Source organism: Melopsittacus undulatus, unplaced genomic scaffold (genome assembly GCF_012275295.1).
Source record: "Melopsittacus undulatus isolate bMelUnd1 unplaced genomic scaffold, bMelUnd1.mat.Z mat_scaffold_77_arrow_ctg1, whole genome shotgun sequence".
NCBI classification, from domain to species: Eukaryota; Metazoa; Chordata; class Aves; order Psittaciformes; family Psittaculidae; genus Melopsittacus; species Melopsittacus undulatus.
In genome coordinates this window covers 121,781-143,685 of record NW_022994586.1, presented here as the reverse complement: position 1 = coordinate 143,685, position 21,905 = coordinate 121,781, and the positions used below count along the sequence as shown (strand labels likewise).

The following is a 21,905-nucleotide window of genomic DNA, read 5'->3' as shown; positions in this document are numbered from 1 at the left end:
TTAACCAAGAGTCTTGGGGCCTCCTGCCCAAGGGGGTATCCCATGGAACCTTGCTAAGCAGTTTCCTGAAGAGGCCAAAGTCTGTTCTCTTGAAGTCCAGGGCAGTGAGCTTACTGCACACTCTTCTCACTGTCCTGAGGACCTCGAATTCGACCATCTCATGATCACTGCATCCAAGACTCCCCTGGAGCTTCACATTTTCAACCAGCCCTTCCCTGTTGGTGAGCACGAGGTCAAGCACGGCACCTCTCCTTGTCGGCTCCTCTATTGCTTGCAGAAGGAAGTTGTTTTCCACACAATGGAGAAACCTCCTGGATTGCTTGTGTTGGGCCGTACCGTTGCCCCAACAGATGTCAGGGTGGTTGAAGTCCCCCATGAGAACAAAGGCCTGTGAGCGTTAGGCTTTTTTTATTTGTCTGTAGAGTTCTTCATCTAAAGGTTCCTCTTGATCAAGCGGTCTTTAACATATCCCCACAGTAATGTGTCCCATCACTGATTTCCCCTTAACCCTGACCCACAAACTTTCTGTTGACTGATCACCTGTCGCCAGACAGAGTTCCATACTCTCTAGCTTATCCCTAACATAAAGGGCAACTCCCCCTCCCCTTCTACTGGGCTGTCTTTTCTAAAAAGCCTGTAACCTTCCATTCCAACACTCCAGTCAAAGGAGCCATCCCACCATAATAGGTGATGCCTATTATATCATAGCCCCGTAGATGTGCCCACATCTCTTATTCCTCTTGGTTGTTCCCCATGCAGTTGTATAGGGGCATCTGAGCCGAGCTCCAAATGAAGCTGGTTCATTGGCTGCAGTGGCTAGAATATTACTACATTGCTCAGAGTATTTATTATAGGTGCTGGCAACTGACTGGGTGTGTTGGGATGGAATGATGCCCCCCTCTCCCAACACAAGATGACTTACCTTTGTTAACGTGGGTATAGTTTTACTCAGGAGGCACCTCATAAATCTCTTTCTTCCATTAACTAGCAATACAATTGTAGTATTAGTGGTACTGAGATTCAGAAAATTTCAAAACATCTGCAGAAATTCTTAGGAGGTTTAGATTGCTTTTTTTCATTTTAGCTCACTGTGTATTTTAAGGGAGTCACTAATGCTTTGATTTTGCTTTTCCAGTCTTGCCTCCCGTACTAGTGCCACGGCACACTGAGATTCTAACAGAACTTCCACCTCTGGATGACTACACCCATTCCATTCCTGAAAACACTAACTTTCCAGCTGGAATTGAACCACAGAGCAATTATATACCAGGTATTTTTTTAATTCCCACTGTAAACAGTGTATTTAACATTGTGGCACTGGATCAGAGATGGTAATTTCCTTTTAAGTGATCAAAATAATTGAAAGGTGCACCAATAAATTAAATCTAGTTGTTTTCATGTATGGAAATATATGAACAGTGTTGTTTGCAGAACATGATCCTGTGTGAAACCATATTGCTGTGGTTTTGCATTAGCTTACTTGGTTTGAATAGCTTATTTAAGTTTCAGAATGGTAATGAGTACAAAGTAGACCTTGACCTTACAGTTTAAGCCTGTTTTGCAAACATAGGGGTTGCCAAATGCTGTGTATTGGAGATTGAGTAGTAAGCTTCTGCTCAGTCTTGCCACATGTAGTATGTAGAGAAAACTTTAAGTTGCAAAACTGTGACTTAAAAAGTGTTTTGATCTGTAGTTCACAATTGATTAAAGTCAGCTTTTTGTATTTGCTACTGTTGTGTACATACAGTTTTGTCTTTCTGGTATGAAAGAACAACCTAACAGTATTGAACTCCTAAAGAATTCCTCCTCCCCCTCTTTGCCCCTTCCCCACCTCAAAACAAATAGCAAGACTAATCTGCTACAGTGCACCCAAAAGCCTGTACCCTCACTGAAACATAAAATCAGTGACCTTTTGTTTCCTGCCCCAACTTCCTGTTTCCTGTCTCTTCAGGAAGTTGCCTGGAATGAGAGAACTTCAGCTTTTTTACATAAATGTTTAATGCTGTATCCTGGGTAAAGCAGTAGAAGTAATTTTTTCTCCTTCTTAGTAGGTGGTGCAGTGCTGTGTTTTTGACTTTCAGCCTGGGAACAGTGCTGATAAGACACCGATGTTTTTTAGTTTTTGCTAAGTAATGCTTACTCCAATCAAGGACTATTTCAGTCTCATGCTCTGCCAGTGAGGAGGGGAAGCTGGGAGGAAGCAAAGATAGGACACCTGACCCAAATTAGCCAAAGGGTATTCCGTACCACAGCACATCATGCCCACTATATAAACTGGGGACAGTTACCTGGAAGGCTGGGGTCACAGCTCAGGTCAGGCTGGGTATCAGTCGGCAGGTAATGAGCAATTGTATTCTCTCCCCTTGTTATTTCCCTTATTATTATTATTACTGGTGGTAGTAGTAGTGGTTTTGTATTATACCTTAGTTACTGGACTGTTCTTATCTCAACCTGTGGGAGTTACATTCTTTTGATTCTCCTCCCCATTCCTCCAGGAGTGGGGGGAGGAAGAAGTGGGGGAGTGAGTGAGTGGCTACGTGGTTCTGAGTTACCGTCTGGGCTTAAATCACGACAGTTTTTTGTGGTGCCCAAGGTGGGGCACGAAGGGTTGAGATAATGACAGATCTGATCAGAATGTGTCTAATAGTATTTGTGATAAGCATTCCTTATGGTTTAATAGTCACTCATCCAAATGTTGATTTATTTGCTCTCAGAGTTGTTGTGCTGGATCTCAGAGTATCAGCATGTCATACCTTATGTGCAGCCAGTATTTGTTGTTTTAGTGTTTATCAGGTGGGGGGCCTGGGCTAAGGTTATTGTTTCACTGTACTTCATGTTAATGAGTTTTAATGCAATAGACTCATTGATCCTTAAACCAGTCAGGCTTGCATTTCCAGTGTGGTCATCACCTCTATACTTTGGGAGGTATATAATGGAATTTTTTAGCAATTACACACTTTTTTTTTTTTTGTTCCTCCTTGGTGGTGGGTCAGTCTATGAAGGAGGCATTCCCTCAAACCCTGCACTCCCTCACTGGGCTATTTACAGCAGCATTTGAGAATTCTAAAGTTTTTGGATGGCCTTTGAATATCATTGAGATCTGCATGCTGCTTGTGCTGGGGATTGGCATGTTCCTACATGTACGGTGTGTGTTTTACCCACGGCCATACCACCCTGAGAATACCCTATTTCATCTGATCTTAAAAGTTAAGCAGAGTTGGGTTCGAGTTTTATCTAGGGTTAGACAACTATATAGAAGGACTACCAAGAGATTTTCCCTGAGGCTGGACAGTCATATGTGGCAGGGTGTGTGGGACAGTACTGGCAAGCACTTGGGCAAGTGGGCCTCTCCAGTGCTTTGGAACTTCACCCCTGAAAAAGGACAAAATCCAGAAAAATTAGCAGAACACTTAAATGAGGTGTGCTGTCATCCTGGCAATACCAAAGAGGGACAACTTGCTGCAATGTGCTGGGGCTTGGCCTATGGCTACAGAGTGCTTCTAAACACTATCTAGTACCTTCAAAGGGAAAAAGATGTCTCTGGATTTGATGGCAAAGCAACAGACAACACAGGTACTCAGTGCCCAAGCACAACAGCTACACCAACCCTGACAACAGATGCTGTGGCCACTCCAACCTTGGTATCAGACACAGCAGCTGCTCCAATCACAGTGAAAGACACCACAGCTAAACCAAATGACAAATCCATGCCAGTATCTGTTGCCCCTGTAAGCAAGGGGAAAATTAAATGAGAGGCACAAAGAGCAACCCTTGAAGAGAAGAAAGGTGAAGACCCAATGCACGTACTACAAGGGGCGGCATCTGAACAAGAATTAATAATACAGGAATCAGAGGAAGAGGTAACTTCTCAATCCCAGACCTCGACCAACCTGCAGAACATGCAAAAAGATTTCAGCTGTTCTCCACAGGAGCACATTGTCACCTGGTTACTCTGATGCTGGAACAATGGGGCCAGTGGTCACGAACTAGAAGGTAGGGAAGCCAAGCAGTTGGGATGACTTGCTAGAGAATGAGGAATTGACAGAGCTATTGCAAAAGAGAAATGACCTCTCAGCCTTCTGTAGGTGGCTTTTGGCAGTTCTGAAATATAGGTTTCCTTATAAGGACAGTGTTATGAGTCAGGCAAGTGGACCACAATAGAGAAAGGCATCCAGTCTCTTGAGGGAATCAGCCATTCCAGATATGATCTATTGTAGGCCGGATACTGGGAAGGCATCCATAGATCCAGATGAAGTTGAATGTACACAACCCATGTGGTGGAAACTTCCATGGAGTATGCCATCATCATATGCCCACTCAGTGGCATCAATGACCTGGAGTGAGGTAGCACCACCAACAGTCAATGAATTTACTTGACTCTGAGAGTTCAAAGACAATCTCACCCCCTTCCATTATTTCAGTTGTGGCAAAACTCCTAACCCAGGATTACAAACAACTGAGAGATGATCTCTGATCTATCCAGCTCCCCACATGTACCAATCCATGTCTCACCTACTAACAGAAAGTGCCCTATTGCCCAAGAGAGAGGATATAGGAGGTATAAGCCACTGGCCACCCTGGGAATTACAGACCAGTCAGTCTCACCTCTGTGCCTGGCAAAATCTTGGAGAAGATTCTCCTGGAAGGCATGCTAGGGCACATGAAAAACAACAAGGTGCTTGGTGACAGCCAGCATGGCTTCACTAAGGGGAAATCCTGCGTGACCAATTTGGTGGCCTTCTATGACGGGGCTACGGAAATGATGGACAGAGGTGGAGCAGTTGATGTCATCTACCTGGACTTGTGCAAAGCATTCGACACTGTCCCACATGACATCCTTGTCTCTAAATTGGAGGGACATCAGTTTGATAGGTGGAGCACCCTGTGGAGAAAGAACTGGCTGGATGGGCGCATGCAACGGCTCAATGTCCAGCTGGAGACCAATAACGAGTGGTGTCTCTCAGAGATCGGTGTTGGGACCGGTCTTGTTTAACATCTTTGTCGGTGACATGGACAGTGGGATTGAGTGCACCCTCAGCAAGTTTGCCAATGACACCAAGCTGTGTGGTTCTGTTGATATGCTGGAGGGAAGAAATGCCATCCAGAGGAACCATGAGACGCTTGTGAGGTGGGCTGATGCCAACCTCATGAAGTTTAAGCATGCCAAGTGCAAGGTCCTACACTTGGGTTGGAGCAATCCCAGGCACAGCTACAGGTTGAGCAGAGAAGAGATTCAGAGCAGCCCTGCGGAGAAGGACTTGGGGGTATTGCTTGAGGAGAAAATGGACATGAGCCATCAGTGTGCGCTTACACCCCAGAAAGCTGCACCAAAAGAAGCGTGACCAGCAGGTCAAAGGAGGTGATCCTGCCCATCTACTCTGCTCTCGTGAGAACTCACTTGTAGTATTGTGTGCAGTTCTGGTGTCCTCAACACAAAAAGGACATGGAACTGTTGGAACAAGTCCAGAGGAGAGCCACGAGGATGATCAGGGGACTGGAGCACCTCCCATATGAAGACAGGCTGAGAAAGTTGGGGCTGTTCAGCCTGGAGAAGAGAAGGCTGTGTGGAGACCTCATAGCAGCCTTCCAGTATTTGAAGGGGGCCTACAGGGATGCTGGGGAGGGACTCTTCATTAGGGACTGTAGTGGTAGGAAAAGGGGTAACGGGTTGAAACTTAAACAGGGGAGGTTTAGATTGGATATAAGGAAGAAATTCTTTACTGTTAGAGTGGTGAGGTGCTGGAATGGGTTGCCCAGGGAGATAGTGAATGCTCCATCCCTGGCAGTGTTCAAGGCCAGGTTGGACATAGCCTTGGGTGATATGGTTTAGTGTGAGGTGTCCCTGCCCATGGCAGGGGGGTTGGAACTAGATGATGTTAAGGTCCTTTCCAACCCTAACTGTTCTATGATTCTATAAATTAGGATTGTCTGTTAATTATGAAACATTTGAGCAGTTGACTCAGTTGAGAGAAGAGATGTTAGAAGAGCAGTTAGAAGAGCAGTTGATAGAAGAGATGATACATATTACATATACAATAAGACAAGTAATGTGTTTGAAGTCCAACTGGAAGGAAAAAGGGACAGCAAAATGAAATTCTAATTCAGTATTCAGGTATCATATGGAGCTTGTGAAGACCTGAGGATTAAATCACCAAATGCTGAATCCTATACATTTCCCCAGTCATTGAACCAATAGGTGGACTTTTTTTTTTGTTGTTTAATTGACAGAAACACCACCTCCAGGATATATCAGTGAAGATGGAGAAACAAGTGACCAACAGTTGAACCAAAGCATGGATACAGGTAACGTTTGTTTTTCATTACTTTCAAGGCTTGAGATTGCTAGTTGTGGTCCTCTCTGCATAGTGGCATGAATTCAGCCTGAACAATGATGGCAATAGCCCTCTGTACATCCTTGTGTTTTCTGTTTAAAATATCCATTTCAATCTTTTGTGAACAAAATAATTTTTTTCCTAGGAGAATGCTTTTAAAACATTTTTTGGCATATTAAGTACACTTCATTTATTTCATAGCAAAAGCATACAGCTCTAAGTCTTCATTGTAAAGGCTTAAAACAGATTTTAATAGCAGACTGGTTTCAGTGTACCCCTAACTTTACTTTCTGGACATAAGTTCATTGAAGCAAAATATCTGTTGGCTTTAAACAAGTTACAGAAATGCAGCATTTTGAGAGCCTGTCACAGCCGTTTTGGTTTTTATGACAAAGGGTCATGATCAGGAGTATTCAGCATGGATTCACCAAGGAGAAATCATGCTTGACTAATCTGATAGCCTTTTATGATGACATGGCAGGATGGGTCAACAAGGATGGGGTGGCAAAGCACTGGAACAGGCTGTGTTTGATTAGCTAATGTTAGCAGCCTTTTCCAGTTAATTTGAAACAACTGTGCTAGTTTCTGTAGGAGCTACAATATTTTCCCACTATATGACAATAGGTACTTTAATTAAAAAGTCTGGACATCATTTGCTGTAGGAATGCTTCTGCATAAAGCTTCTCTGTATTTTGCCTACTAATGCACAAATTGTGTTGGAGAGTTCATGGTTTTGAGTTTCTTCCTTCCTCCTTCCAGGAAAGAATAATTTCCTCAAATGAGGAAATCTAGCTTGTTCTTTTGTAGAGATAAACCCTCTCCTTTGAGAATAAAGAGACAGTATCTTTCTTGTTTTATCCACTTTATCTTAGCTTTTTTTTCTACTGAATTTGAGAAGAAGTCACTACATTCTCACTGGAGAAGTGCATAAGTAAATATATGTTCACAGAGTGCATGAAGTGAACTCTGCCAAATAAAACACTAAGATGTTAATCGAGTCTTTACGTGGAGGGGTAGGTTCCCAGGAGTCTGGAAAATTAAATGTAATCTTAATTCATAATAAGTATGTGACATGCTGGAAAACTTTTTGTAGGATATCTGAGGTTTCTTATTCCAAAGAATTTTAATGTAAAACTATATATAATGGTTATACCTATCCATCTGGAATAACAAAAATCATTTTCTCTGAAACAATTTGTATTGCTTCAACAGGATCTCCAGCAGAGCTGTCTCCTAATAATCTCTCCCCAGTTAATCATAGCCTGGGTAAGCTGTAAATATTTTTAATTGTTTCTCTGTGTGTGATGACTCTTCTTTATATATGTAATTACATTAAAATTATAATGTACTTGAAAATGAGCATTGTATTGGCAGGAGACTATTGGGTTGGCTTCCTGATGATAAATATAATAAGGTTGGGTTAATAACTTAGCAAATGATCTATTTCTGTAACTGTTGAGTTTCTAGCAAAGAGAAGAAATAATATGGTTGTGTATGCAGGAGTAGCATTTATAAAAGAAATAGTTTAAAGGATGTTAGACTATCCATAGTGCTGTCCAGACTGTTTCCCTTGTATGTGTGCTTGCTGCTCTTCTCGTGTACTGTTTCACCTGTAACCTCAACACAATTGTTGCTCCCACATTAGTTGCCCACCTGCTTTGATCAGGTGCCATTGTTGGGTGTCTGTGTAAATGACCCAGGAAGATCAGATTCCCTTGGGTTTGGTGACAGGATGTGACAGGAAAATGCTGTTCAGAATGCTGAGTAAGTAATTAGGGTAGATGAAAATGGGAAGCAGTTCAGGAAAAGCTGAAGATGCCTGCTTGGGGAAGGTACTGAGCTCTAGTAGGGGAGGGTAAAAAGAGCTTAGAACTGCCTTTATCTATAGAGACAGTATAAGGTCTAGTGTAATATAGGGGAGCATAATTTTCATATTAATATTTTTTTCCTTTGTGTGGTTCAGTGTCTGATAGCTTAATTTCTTCTTTAATGTTACCAAAATGTTTGCAAGTTATAGAAAGGCAAGAGAAGTGTCTCAATGTCTGGCAGTCTCTGCAACATTAGCTTAATAATTTTGCCAAGCAGAATGCAAGTACAGAACTATATGAGCTGTGGCCAAATTAGATCACCCTTCTTCCTCTTCTTCCCTTGTGTGGACTATTGAATTCCCTTCTGCTTGGGGTAGGTAAAAATGACAGCAAGCAAAATATAATTTGAGTAGTTTGAGGAGACTACCACTGTTTCTGGAAGAGATTAATAGCATAGAATTATAGACTGGTTTGAGTTGGAAAGGAACGTTAAAGATCATCTAGTTCCAACCTGGCCTTGAACGCTTCCAAGGATGGGGCAACCTGTTCCAATGTCTCACCATCCTCATAGTGAAGAACTTCTTCCTAATGTCTATTCTAAATCTACCCTCTGTCAGTTTAAAGCCAACACCCCTTGTCCTGTCAGTACATGCCCTTGTGAAAAGTCCCTCTCCGGTTTTCTTGTCGGCCCCTTTAAGTACTTGAAGGCTGCTCTAAGGTCTCCCTTGAGCCTTCTCCAGGCTGAACAACCCCAGCTTTCTCAGTCTGTCTTCATAGGAAAGGTGCTCAAGGCCTCAGAGCATCTTCTTGGCCTCCTCTGGACTCACTCCAACAGGTCCACATCCTTCTTGTGTTGGGGGCCCCAGAGCTGAACACAGTACTCGGGGTGGGGGGGGGGTGGGCTGTGTGCTGTGTCTCACAAGAGCAGAGTAGAGGGGCGGAATCACCTCCCTCAACCTGCTGGCCATTCTCCTTTTGATGCAGCCCAGCATACAGTTGGCTTTTTGGGATGCAGGCACACACTGCCGGCTCATGTCAAGCTTCTTGCCAACCAATGCCCCCAAGTCCTTCTCCTCAGGGCAGAGAAATTTCTTTTCAGCCTCAAATTCTGTTAAGCTTGTTTTTTAATTAATTGTTTTTTTTTTTTAGACTTGCAACCAGTTACTTACTCAGAGCCTGCGTTCTGGTGTTCAATAGCATATTATGAATTGAATCAAAGAGTGGGAGAAACCTTTCATGCATCGCAGCCTTCCCTGACTGTAGATGGCTTTACAGATCCATCAAATTCAGAACGATTTTGTCTAGGTCTGCTTTCCAATGTAAACAGAAATGCTACAGTGGAAATGACAAGGCGACATATAGGTAAAAATTTCTGATCTTTATCTGTTTAATTTTAATTACCTTTAACTGTTTAGTTTTGGTTTAGCCATTAAATTATCTGGAACGATACAGGTAGGATGGGCAAACCTGTGTGTTGGGAGCCTATCACCCTCGTGCAGCCTGTCATTGAACTCTCTTGAGACTTGCCAAGGAGAGCTTGGCCTCCCTTGCTAAGGATGGAAATGGAAAGAAACAGAAGTCACCATTTCTAAAACTGGGGGAGAAATGTAGCAGCCACTTGCAATTTGGAAGAGATGTAGTGATGTCTGGAGTTGAAAGGAGTTGCCTTTCCTCAGTCAGTAGTCACTAAGTTGGTGGCAGGAACAGTTACACAGCTCTCAGGCTGAGAGGGGCAAAAGAGGAAGCCACTCAGCTGTATGGGATTTCTGTTGCTTGTGTTGCTGCTCTCTGAACTTGATGATCTTAAAGGTCTTTTCCAACCTAGTTGATTCTATGATTCTGGAAGATGATGATAAAACAAAGCATTCTGAGCGGCAGGTTTTCGGCTTTCAGGCTCCTCATTGGACGCTCTTCCCTGGGTAGCATTTATATTCAGAGTTGCTTATAGAATCATAGAATAGTTAGGGTTGGAAAGGACCTTAAGATCATCTAGTTCCAACCCTCCTGCCATGGGCAGGGACACCTCACACTAAACCATGTCAACCAAGGTTTCGTCTAACCTGGCCTTGAACACCTCCAGGGATGGAGCATTCACAACTTCCTTGGACAACCCATTCCAGTGCCTCACCACCCTTACAGTAAAGAACTTTTTCCTTATATTCAATCTAAACTTCCTCTGTTTAAGTTTCAACCCGTTACCCCTTGTCCTATCACTACAGTCCCTAATGAATAGTCCCTCCCCAGCATCCTTACAGGCCCCCTTCAGATACTGGAAGGCTGCTATAAGGTTTCCATGCAGTCTTTTCTTCTCCAGACTGAACAGCCCCAACTTTCTCAGCCTGTCTTCATACAGGAGGTGCTCCAGAATCATAGAATCACAGAATCCCAAGGGTTGGAAGGGACCTCAAAAGATCATCTAGTCCAACCCCTCTGCAAGAGCAGGGTAACGTAGAGTACATCACACAAGAACTTGTCCAGGCGGGCCTTGAATATCTCCAACGTAGGAGTCTCCACAACCCCCCTGCGCAATCTGTTCCAGTACTCTTTCACTCTTACAGTAAAGAAGTTCTTCCTGATGTTCACATGGAACCTCCTATGCTCCAGTTTACACCCATTGCCCCTTGTCCTGTCACTGGATATCACTGAAAAAGAAATAGCTCCATCATCCTGACACTCACCCTTTACATATTTGTAAACACTGATGAGGTCACTCCTCAGTCTCCTCTCCTCCAAGCTAAAGAGACCCAGCTCCCTCAGCTTCTCCTCATAAGGGAGGTGTTCCACTCCTTTAATCATCTTTGTGGCTCTGCACTGGACTCTTTCAAGCAATTCCCTGTCCTTCTTGAACTGAGAGGCCCAGAACTGGACGCAGTATTCCAGATGTGGCCTCACCAAGGCAGAGTAGAGGGGGAGGAGAACCTCTCTTGCCCTACTAACCACACCCTTTCAAATCTACCCTAGGATGCCATTTGCCTTCTTGGCCACAAGGGCACGTTGCTGGCTCATGGTCATCCTCCTGTCCACCAGGACCCCCAGGTCCCTTTCCCCTTCACTCCTTTCCAGCAGGTCAACCACCAACCTGTACTGGTACATGGGGTTGTTCTTCCCCAGATGCAAGGCTCTACACTTGCCCTTGTTGAATTTCATCAAGTTTCTCCCCGTCCAACTCTCCAGCCTGTCCAGGTCTCGCTGAATGGCAACACAGCCTTCTGGTGTGTCAGCCACTCCTCCCAATTTAGTGTCATCAGCGAACTTGCTGAGGGTACACTCAGTTCCCTCATCCAGGTTGTTGATGAAAATATTAAACAGCACTGGTCCCGGCACTGACCCCTGAGGGATTCCACTAGTCACAGACCTCCAGCTAGATTCTGCCCCATTGACCACAACTCTCTGCCTTCTTCCTTTCAACCAGTTCTTGATCCACCTCACTACCTGATCATTAAGCTCACACTTCCTTAGCTTATCTATGAGGAATCACTTCTGATTTTTCTTAGTCCTCTGGTTATCTTAGTCTCTCTACACCAGGAAACCTGTTGCCAGTTGTCTGTGCTGGCACCAGAGCTCAGAAGAGACACTTTGTGCTAGATCTGGATAGATACTGACTCTCTGTCTCCCATTCTGCATCCCTAGAGAAGTCAGGACTGAAGCTGGAAGAACTTGTAGGTCAATGGGAGTCTGTGCCCTCTGAACTACTTGAAGGAAATTACTGCTATGTGTCTTTAGGCCAAAGAAACCGCCAATGCCTTCTTCCAGGAGAGAGCTCCCTCTTGTTAGCAGCAATACTGTAAATGTAAATGCATTGTGTTAAACATTTCCTAATGACCAAGAGCTTGAAAAGTTAGTCTCTTCCTTAGCTTCCTGGTGGTTACCACTTGAGTCTTCATACTATGTGTGGCTTTAGAGCCACAGAATGCCATGTGCCCCCCCTGGAGAATCATTTTGGTAGTAATACTCCTGGGCTTTTTGTATGTCTTGAGCTATGCTCTGTATATTCATTACACATTTTGCTTCAAATAAAGCACCCTTCTGCACTGCGTGTTCTTTTAGTATTGAACTCTTCTTGATGAAGAAGGACCAGGGGCGGACAAGCAGAGATTGTGCAGACTGCAGTGTTCCTTCCTCCAGTGGGATGGTTGTTTTCCTTACAGTATACCTGAGATTACCATGACTTTGGTTCCAGCCTGTGCTAGCAACCAACAGGCACAGAAGGACAATCTGGTACCTAGCAACTGGTGGACTGAAGAGAGGCATTAATCACATTTTCTTTCTTTTCCATGGGTCCACGGGGCTGATAGGTAGGGAAACATGTGACATGGCTCACTGTGATAGCCTAAGCTCCTTCCCAGTAGGTTCTGTTTTTTTGCTTTACTATTATGTAGACTTGGCGGTTGCTTTCCACTGGAGTGCTGTTTAGAAGTTAATTGTTTCTTATTCAAAGGGATTTTACTGTCCCCTGATCATCCCCATGGCCCTCCTCTGGACTTGAAATTTAAGCTTTAATTAAAAAATATTTGCATGTTGGTTAGTTTATTCTAATTTATAAAATGCAGAATGGACATTGGTAGTACTTCTTGAATTCTTTTCTGAAATGGGAAAAGCTGCCATTGAAATAACATGCTCTTTTGACATAATTAAGATATTTTCATAATGGTTAGTAAAGAATATTGTTTTCCATAGTGCAGCATCTTGGCTTTAAGTTCTTCAATAAACTATGGTGGTTTTGGTTTGTTGGTTTGTTTGTTTCATGGATTCTTTTATTTTGCAACATTCATGAAATCTTTTTTGGTAAAAAAGAATCTTTTTTTAGTAAAAGTTCAACCTCTTTAGTAGAACCTTCTGACTTTCTCTATGCCAAGCCCAAATACTTGTCTACTAAAATTTCAGACGTGCTGAAACCCAGGCTATGCTTGTGCTGACTGATCAAAATGGTCAATGATAAGAAAAAGCAAAAATATAAGGAGTTCTCACTTTTTTTGTAGAGCAGCTCACATTGTTTGAAAAATAGTTTTAAAGAGAAGGGGGAAAGAGAAACTGTGGCCTTTAAAGTACCTGTTTTATAAATAGCTTTCTTTGGGAGAGGAGTTGTACAACTTTGAATATTTGTGCTGATTTGGGCTGGGATAAATTTTATTTTCTTCATAGTGGCTAGTATGGGGCTATATTTTGGATTATTCTGAAAACAGTGTTGATAATTCAGGGATGCTGTTTGCTGAGCAATTTTTACTCAGAGCCAAGGCCTTTTCTGCCTCACACCACCTCAACCAGCAAATAGGCTGGGGGTACACAGCTGGGACAGATGACCCCAGCTGGAATGAAGGAAGGGGAAAATGTAGATGAGGCACTTTGTGACATGTTTTAGTGATGGTCTTGGCAGTAATGGTTGGACTTGATGATCTTAAAGGTATTTTCCAACCTAGTTGATTCTATGATTCTGCTACAAATAATCCACAGTTTGTTTGTTTTGTTTTTTCCACTTGGGGAGAGAGAACAATTTAAAAGTGAACATAGGATTTCTTAGGGGTATTTTTTTGTAATAGGGCTAAATAAAGTCCTGTTGTCTCTGTAGTACAGAGAAGGGGTATACGGTGGGTTGTGAAATAGTGTGGGTGCATATAAGTGGGGAGTGTTGAATCGGTATACTTGTTTTCCTTTTTTGCCATAGTGGTCTGTGCCACTTCTCATACAACACTTCAATATTAGCAGAGGTTTTAATTCTATTAAATCTAATCTTTCAGCTTCAATTTCATTATTTCTTTACATTAAAAAGTTATTTAGGAATGAGCACTGCGTTCTAACTTGGATTTAGTTACAAACCATTATGTGGCTAAAAAAAAAAAAAAAAAGTCTCGCTCTTGACCAAAAATTATTCTGCTTCTTCAAAGTTTGTGTGTTCATGGAAGAAAAATGCAAGTCAGTTGTGTTCTGTACCTGCTACAGCTGTTAGTGCAGCAGCGTGGTCCTGAAACAAAATGCTCCCTTGTTTGTTAATCTGCTTGGGTCATATAATATTCCTTTGAATTTTGCTACAGGAAGGGGAGTACGTCTCTATTACATTGGTGGAGAAGTTTTTGCTGAGTGCCTAAGTGATAGTGCAATTTTTGTTCAGAGCCCAAACTGTAATCAAAGATATGGCTGGCATCCTGCAACTGTGTGCAAAATTCCTCCAGGTTAGTAGCCTACCAAAGGTCTTGTGTGAAACTATCTAGTGAATGTACTCACTGGATGATGTTTGCTATCCTATTGATAGTTTCATAGTTTTGGGTTTCTGTGTGGCAAACACAAACATTCATTGCCTGTACCCTTTTGACTTTTTTTTCTTTATAGGATGCAATCTAAAAATCTTTAATAACCAAGAATTTGCTGCTCTTCTGGCTCAATCTGTCAATCAGGGTTTTGAAGCAGTTTATCAGCTTACTAGGATGTGTACCATAAGAATGAGTTTTGTTAAAGGATGGGGAGCTGAATACAGGTAAGAGGAAAAACCTTTGCTTTTAAATTTAGAGTTAACCATTTTTCTTCTTTCACTAATACACTATTTCTGTCTGGCTTGGAAACCATACGTACAGGCTTCTTACTGCTATTGTAGATATGTTCTCTGCAAATTGAACCCAAATTTTCCTTTTTCTCCTTCTCAGCTGTGGAGCTCCTAAGTCATGAAGACTAGTAAACTGATTTTAGTATTGCATCAAAGTCTGCTGTTGAACAAGGAATGTCATCTAAGTTCCATTTCCTCATTTGGTACCGATTGCTTGCTTATTGTGGGGAAATCACTGACAACATAGAATCATAGAATAGTTAAGGTTGGAAAGGACCTTAAGGTCATTTAGTTCCAACCCCCCTGCCATGGTCAGGGACACCTCACACTAAACCATGTCAACCAAGGTTTCGTCTAACATGGCCTTGAACACCTCCAGGGATGGAGCATTCACAACCTTCCTTGGCAACCCATTCCAGTACCTCACCACTCTAACAGTAAAGAATTTCTTCCTTATATCCAATCTAAACCTTCCCTGTTTAAGTTTTAACCTGTTACTCCTTGTCCTATCACTACAGTCCCTAATGAGTAGTCCCTCCCCAACATCCCTATAGGCCCCCTTCAGATACTGGAAGGCTGCTATAAGGTCTTCACGCAGTCTTTTCTTCTCCAGACTGAACAGCCCCAACTTTCTCAGCCTGTCTTCATATGGGAGGTGCTCCAGTCCCCTGATCATCCTCGTGGCCCTCCTCTGGACTTGTTCCAACAGTTCCATGTTCTTTTTGTGTTGAGGACACCAGAACTGCACACAATACTACAAGTGAGTTCTCACGAGAGCAGAGTAGATGGGCAGGATCACCTCCTTTGACCTGCTGGTCACGCTTCTTTTGGTGCAGCCCAGAATACGGTTGGCTTTCTGGGGTGTAAGCGCACACTGATGGCTCATGTCCATTTTCTCCTCAAGCAATACCCCCAAGTCCTTCTCCGCAGGGCTGCTCTGAATCTCTTCTCTGCTCAACCTGTAGCTGTGCCTGGGATTGCTCCAACCCAAGTGTAGGACCTTGCACTTGGCATGCTTAAACTTCATGAGGTTGGCATCAGCCCACCTCACAAGCGTCTCATGGTTCCTCTGGATGGCATTTCTTCCCTCCAGCGTATCAACAGAACCACACAGCTTGGTGTCATTGGCAAACTTGCTGAGGGTGCACTCAATCCCACTGTCCATGTCACCAACAAAGATGTTGAACAAGACCGTTCCCAACACCGATCCCTGAGGGACACCACTCATTACTGGTCTTCAGCTGGACATTGAGCCGTTGACCACAATTGTTTGTGTGCACCCATCTAGTCAGTTCTTTCTCCACAGGGTGCTCCACCTATCAAACTGATGTCCCTCCAATTTAGAGACAAGGATGTCATGTGGGACAGTGTCGAACACTTTGCACAAGTCCAGGTAGATGACATCAACTGCTCCACCTCTTTCCATCATTTCCGTAGCCCCGTCATAGAAGGCCACCAAATTGGTCACGCAGGATTTCCCCTTAGTGAAGCCATGTTGGCTGTCACCAAGCACCTTGTGCTTGTGTAAAGCACCTTTCATGTGCCCTAGCATGCCTTCCAGGAGAATCTTCTCCAAGATTTTGCCAGGCACAGAGGTGAGACTGACTGGTCTGTAATTCTCCGGGTCATCCATTTTCCCCTTCTTGAAAATGGGGGTTATATTTCCCTTGTTCCAGTCGTTGGGATCTTCACCTGACTGCCATGGTTTTTCAAATATGATGGCCAGTGGCTTTGCAACTTCATTTGCCAGCTCCTTCAGGACCCGCGGATGGGTTTCATCAGGTGCCATGGACTTGTGTACGTTCAGGTTCTTAAGATGGTCTCGAACCAGATCCTCATGTACAGTGGGCCCAAGGTCTAGGTTTTCACAGTCCCTGTGTCCGCCTTCCAAGACTCAGTGCTGCAATCAGAGCCTTTGCCAGTGAAGACCAAGGCAAAGAAGCCATTCAGAACCTCAGCCTTCTCCAAGTCCTGTGTAGCCAGTTCTCCTGAAAGTTTCTGGAGGGGGCCTACATTGTCCTTAGTCTGTTTTTTAGCTGCTACATACCTATAAAATCCCTTCCTATTATCTTTAACATCCCTAGCCAAGTTTAACTCTAACTGGGCCTTAGCTTTCTGAACCTGGTCCCTAGCTTCCTGAACAGCATCCTTGTATTCATCCCAGGCCGCTTGTCCTTACTTCCACCTTTTATAAACCTCTTTTTTCCTTTGAATTTTTCTCAGGAGCTCCTTATCCATCCAAGGAGGTCTCCTGGCCCTCCTGCTGCACTTCCTTCTAGTTGGGAAGTTCTAGTTCTAGTTGGGAACATCTAGAAGTTTTACACTTTGTGCTATAATCCTATTTGCTCTTTGTCAGATATATAGTAATTTTTGTCTGTGTTCTGTTTATATGGACTATAAGGAGTTCGTTAGGTTGCTGTGTAGGATGCAGTTGATAGTACCTGACAGAAAGAAATAGAGTGCATTCTGCAGAATAAAACAGCTGCAGAACACACATTTAAGGGATGGCAAATATTTTGAAACTTGCAATGGAAAAAACTTTGCAGGAGTAATATTAATGTGTTTGTGTAGTAAAACTGTTAAAAACATGTTTGTGTGGAAAAAATAAGATTTTTCTGCTTTTTTAATAGGTTCCAGTTGAATTCTCTATTAGCAGAAGCTAAGGGCTATGGTTGAGGACAGTGTCTGCTTTTAATGCAGTATGTCAATTTGGGAAGAAAAGGAGTTGACTCCTAACTGAGCAGTAGTAAAGATTTCATTATTTTGGAGAGCTAAAGATGTGGTTTTAAGGAAATCCCTTAAACCTCCCTAGAAATTGTCCACTGAAAGTATGAAGTCTGACTTATACTTTTGCTTAAAAGGAGTATGTATACACTTATGAATAATTAAATCCAACATTCAAATCTCAACAAAAGAAAGTCTTAATCAGAGTATATGGAGACAACTTGAATGGAGTGTAAGTGCTGGGTTAAAGCAGTGGGGAGGCTTTTGGTAAAGTTATTTTTAAGGAGGGAGAATGGTGTTGGTTAGTCTGTCAACCATAGGATTGAAAAAGCTGCAGTGGAAGCACTACCAAAGCAACAGCGAAACTGATTACTGACATAATGCTGAACTAGTTTCTTTGCATCTCTGTTTAAGATGATGCTAATAAATAATCAGTGCACAAAACTTGTAAGTTATGCTGCAGTTGTGATTAAAGCAAGAAAAGGTTACTCCTGCAAACACAGACTTGAATTCAAATGAACGTAGTTTGAATTGTCAAAATAGACCAGGAAGCACTGTAAAATCAGTCATTCTCGTTAAAATTTCCATGCCTCATTATGTCAAAAACTGTTTCTCATAGAGCAGGCTTTGGCAAAGCCAAAGCATTACTGACATTTTAGGCATATGGTATATGTGCATAAGCGTGCAGATATGGCAGGGTGGTAGATTTTTATAAGTTTGTAGACAAAATAGCCTCTATCTTTTTGCTCGAGACATGTTGGCTTGAATTGAGAATGGTGGTAGAAATTCAGATAAGCTGTCAAGTCTTCACCTTGGTACAGGAACTGTCCAGGTCTCGGATCATCTTCTGAATAAAGTTAAAGTAGAGGTAATTGCAGCAGAGAAACTGTGACATGTGAACTGGAAATCTATGGGTAGAAGAGGCAGAGTTTTAGCTTTGAGATGGCTGCTAAGTGACTGTCACTGTTTTATCAACTTTTGTCATTGCAGTGCAAAGCCAGGGTTGTTGAACAGAGCCAATTATAAAATTTTGAGGAAGTGTGTTGTAGAACACATTATTGGGGAGTTGACAGCAGTGGAATAATGAACTTCCTTCTTTGGGAGAGAATTTGAGACTAAATGGAATTATATTTTCTGTGGTTTAGATTGTTCTTCTATTGGATCACTTTGTTTTGGTATAGGCATTTGACGCAGAGATAACAATGGTTTTTAGAGTGCTGAGAGAGCACAGACAGCAGCTACTTTCTCCTAGAAAATGTGAAATCACAGACAACTTCTGAAATCCATCCTCTTGCTGCCTTAATCTTTCTGCCTTTTCAGTTCCTCTGTTTTTATAAAGAGATTTCCTTAAAGTGAAAGGTTGTTGCAGTGTTGAAAATAAAAACTAAGGGTCTGGGTTTGTATCTGACTAATTTGCTGCCTTTGAATCTTAATGCCTGCTTGCTTTCTTTGGAATATCTAGAATTACTAGGAAAAAGTGGCTTAGCAACAGCAGTCTTGCCAGTCTAGTTTAGGAAAACTCCCATGCCTGGGAGTTAATAACAGGGTTCCCCAGGCAGAGTATGTTAAATACGGATTTGTTTACTTTGAGATGAGAAGGAAGATTTTTTAATAACAGGTCTCTGAAACAAAGATATATAGGAAAGTGAATGAAGCTTTTATGGTTGTCAGCCCTTCAGCTTTACTGAGGCTTACTATGTGGTGTTTAATTAAGGGAAAATTGTGGGTGAGTTTATATAGGGGACATGGGAAAACACAGTTATTACTGAAATTGTGTGAGGATGTTACAGTATAAAACACATGTGGAAGTATAAGATGACATGAAATCAGAGATAGCATCAGCTAGCACAGTATAACCATAAACTGTGTTTTGACATAGTGTTTCTGACAATATCTAGCAGTTTCCATATACAATCTTGTCAATTGCTCCAAAAAGCCAGACCTTATGATCACCATGGTATTGTGCTGTAAGGCTCTTGGTGTGACACCTGAACCAAATGCTGCAGTTCTTACCTTATTCTCCAGAGTGGAATATTCTTGATGTATTATAGACAAGCATGTAATTATTGATGTCTTATAAATGTGAGTTGTTTTGGAGGTTTTTGTTGTTGGTATGTGTGGTGTTCTCCCCCTCCCCCACTGAGACTGTCTGAAAAAAGTTTAATAGCAGTTATGGTAATGGCTATAGATTTTTATATTTTTTGTGTAGTAGGTGTGGATGGAAAAATATTTGATGGAAATATGGATGAAAAATATTGATGGAAAACTTTATGGCAGCCAGTGTTGCATCCTGACTTTACTGTTCTTTATTTTCTAGGCGGCAAACAGTAACAAGCACTCCTTGCTGGATTGAACTTCATCTGAATGGACCTCTACAATGGTTGGACAAAGTATTGACTCAGATGGGCTCCCCTTCAGTACGCTGCTCTAGCATGTCGTAGAACTCCTTCCTCCATTACCTGTGGGATAAATATCCAGTCCAATTACTAGACTTATTATAATAGCTGTCATAGTATTTGTGTGTGATCCCCATGAACTGTTTACTATCAAAAAAGGTTTTGGTTTTTTTTTCCTTTTTTTTTTTTTTTAAAGGCACTTGAGGTCTCATCAATTAAAGCACCTTGTAGATTTTATTTCCTGTACTCTGATACTAGATGAAAATTTAGTGTATAGAAATGTCTTCTTCAGAAAGAAGGGACAGTTCTAAAGACTGGTGTTTTTATTAGGTATATAATTGAGTGTCCTAATAGTTTATCAGTAACATGAATAGTATATGTGCAGGTAATGATCTTGATCTTGAATATCACAGTATTTTGCTAGAATACATTTTAGTTCCCATAAATAGTTATTTGGGTTTTGATTGGGGCAAAAATTCCAAGACTCTACTCCTTTATTCTTTTATATTTGTTTATATAAGCAGGTTTTCAAGTCCTAAACATAAAAAGCAGACTTGTGGAAAAGCTTAACTTTTTGCTGTCTTCTTAAAGAAAATACCTCCATTGGAAGGGAAAGAAATGTCTGAAGATTCATCTGTGAAATCTTAAGACACTTTATATACTTAATGGGGCCTAAAATGAATTCATATTATAAATTCTGGGTATCTATCACATTAGCAGTCTACTTTTCTCTACCCATCTGAGTTGGTGCATCTGTTGCCAGCAACGTTGCTGGTACTGATGTAATTTGGGACTTTTGTACCTTGAATCATTGAAATAAGTTTTTTCTTATGGAATGAGAATTTACCATAGCATTGGATACCAGATTAAGTATGCAAGGGTGTTTGCTTACCCCTTAAATCTGTATCTTTTTTTTCATTAAACAAATATCACTAAAAATGAGGTTTAGTGTTTGGAGCCAAATACCTTGAAAAATCTTTTCCCAGGGTAAACTAGACTCTTTTGTATAGGCTTTAAATAGACGCAGCTTAACATATTTCAGTAACAGAATTTAAATTTCTGATCAGAGTAGCTTTATATAGCTTGCTTACACACCAGATTATATGCATTCTGTGTCATAATGGGCCTTGTTATTAAAGGTAGTTGCTTCTGCAAAACTTCTAGGATAGTGGTTGGTGAGTGGTTGCTGACCAGCAAAGGAAGATTTCTAGGTTCTTTGTGACAGTGCATGTTATTGTGAACACTTTGGACACTGCAGCTGCACTATATTAAAAATATTCTTAAATATGTTCAAATGAGTCTGGATTGGGGAAGGATTGGGGAACTCCATAGAAGGGTTATTCTGACTTTAAAAATATACATCTTACATCTAGGTGTCTGTCATACTTTTTTTATTGTGGCAGTAGCAGGATTGCCTTTGTTTTTCCCATTGCTACATCCGTTACACCAGCACTGTACTTTGCAAGTACAGCTAGTGATATATTAGCTCTGATAACAAAAATGTGGCCAGTGTTACAGATTCTAATCAGTGGACCAAACTGATAATAGTGATGGATATTTTTATGCCATAGTGGCTAGGGCATAGAAGCAATACCAAAAATTAAGCCTTGAAAAAGTGAGCCAGACATCTTTCAAAAATTGACAAAGCAGTTACCATTTTGTGCTTAATTTTACCAGTAGACTAATGTATTCGTAGAACTTGTGAACCTAAGAAATAAGCTTCATGTGTGTTGCATTTGCCTAATGTGAATACACTAATAAAGGTTTTAATTCTCATGATGGTTAATTTTTTTTTTAATTATTTGCTGTATATATTTTCTGTTGAATGTTAGGAATCAGTCTAACCCACTGTCATGGTTTGAGCATGTTTTGAGGGTGTTTTTGTTCAAGGTTTTTTCCAGCCAGGTGGAGGAGGGGAGTCCGGGAGGAAGGAGAGACAGGCTAGCCAAATGAGGTATTCCATACCATAGCACATGATGCCCAGGATGCATACTGGGAAAGAGAGGGCTGGAGGGGAGAGCTGGAGAGAAAAATGGAGGAGGGAGCACGCGGTGCTCAGCCAGGCAGGGTGGAGTGAGTTATGGGTCGGTGGCTGGTGGGGTGTTGTATT

At 41.9% G+C, this 21,905-nt stretch overlaps 1 protein-coding gene across 2 annotated transcripts in view; it reads left to right on the top strand.

Annotated features, from left to right (window-relative positions):
• Nucleotides 1-21,574, top strand: part of LOC117438927 (mothers against decapentaplegic homolog 2) — an 88,846-nt gene extending 67,272 nt beyond the window's left edge. For both annotated transcript variants that reach the window (XM_034074283.1, XM_034074282.1), the window contains 7 exons: nt 1,136-1,270; nt 6,229-6,303; nt 7,545-7,598; nt 9,290-9,502; nt 14,170-14,307; nt 14,465-14,609; nt 19,717-21,574. In XM_034074283.1, the coding sequence (XP_033930174.1) occupies nt 1,136-1,270; nt 6,229-6,303; nt 7,545-7,598; nt 9,290-9,502; nt 14,170-14,307; nt 14,465-14,609; nt 19,717-19,840 (884 nt within the window). In that variant the 3' untranslated portion in view covers nt 19,841-21,574. The remainder of the gene's footprint in view (nt 1-1,135; nt 1,271-6,228; nt 6,304-7,544; nt 7,599-9,289; nt 9,503-14,169; nt 14,308-14,464; nt 14,610-19,716) is intronic.
• The last annotated feature ends 331 nt before the right edge of the window (nt 21,575-21,905 follow it).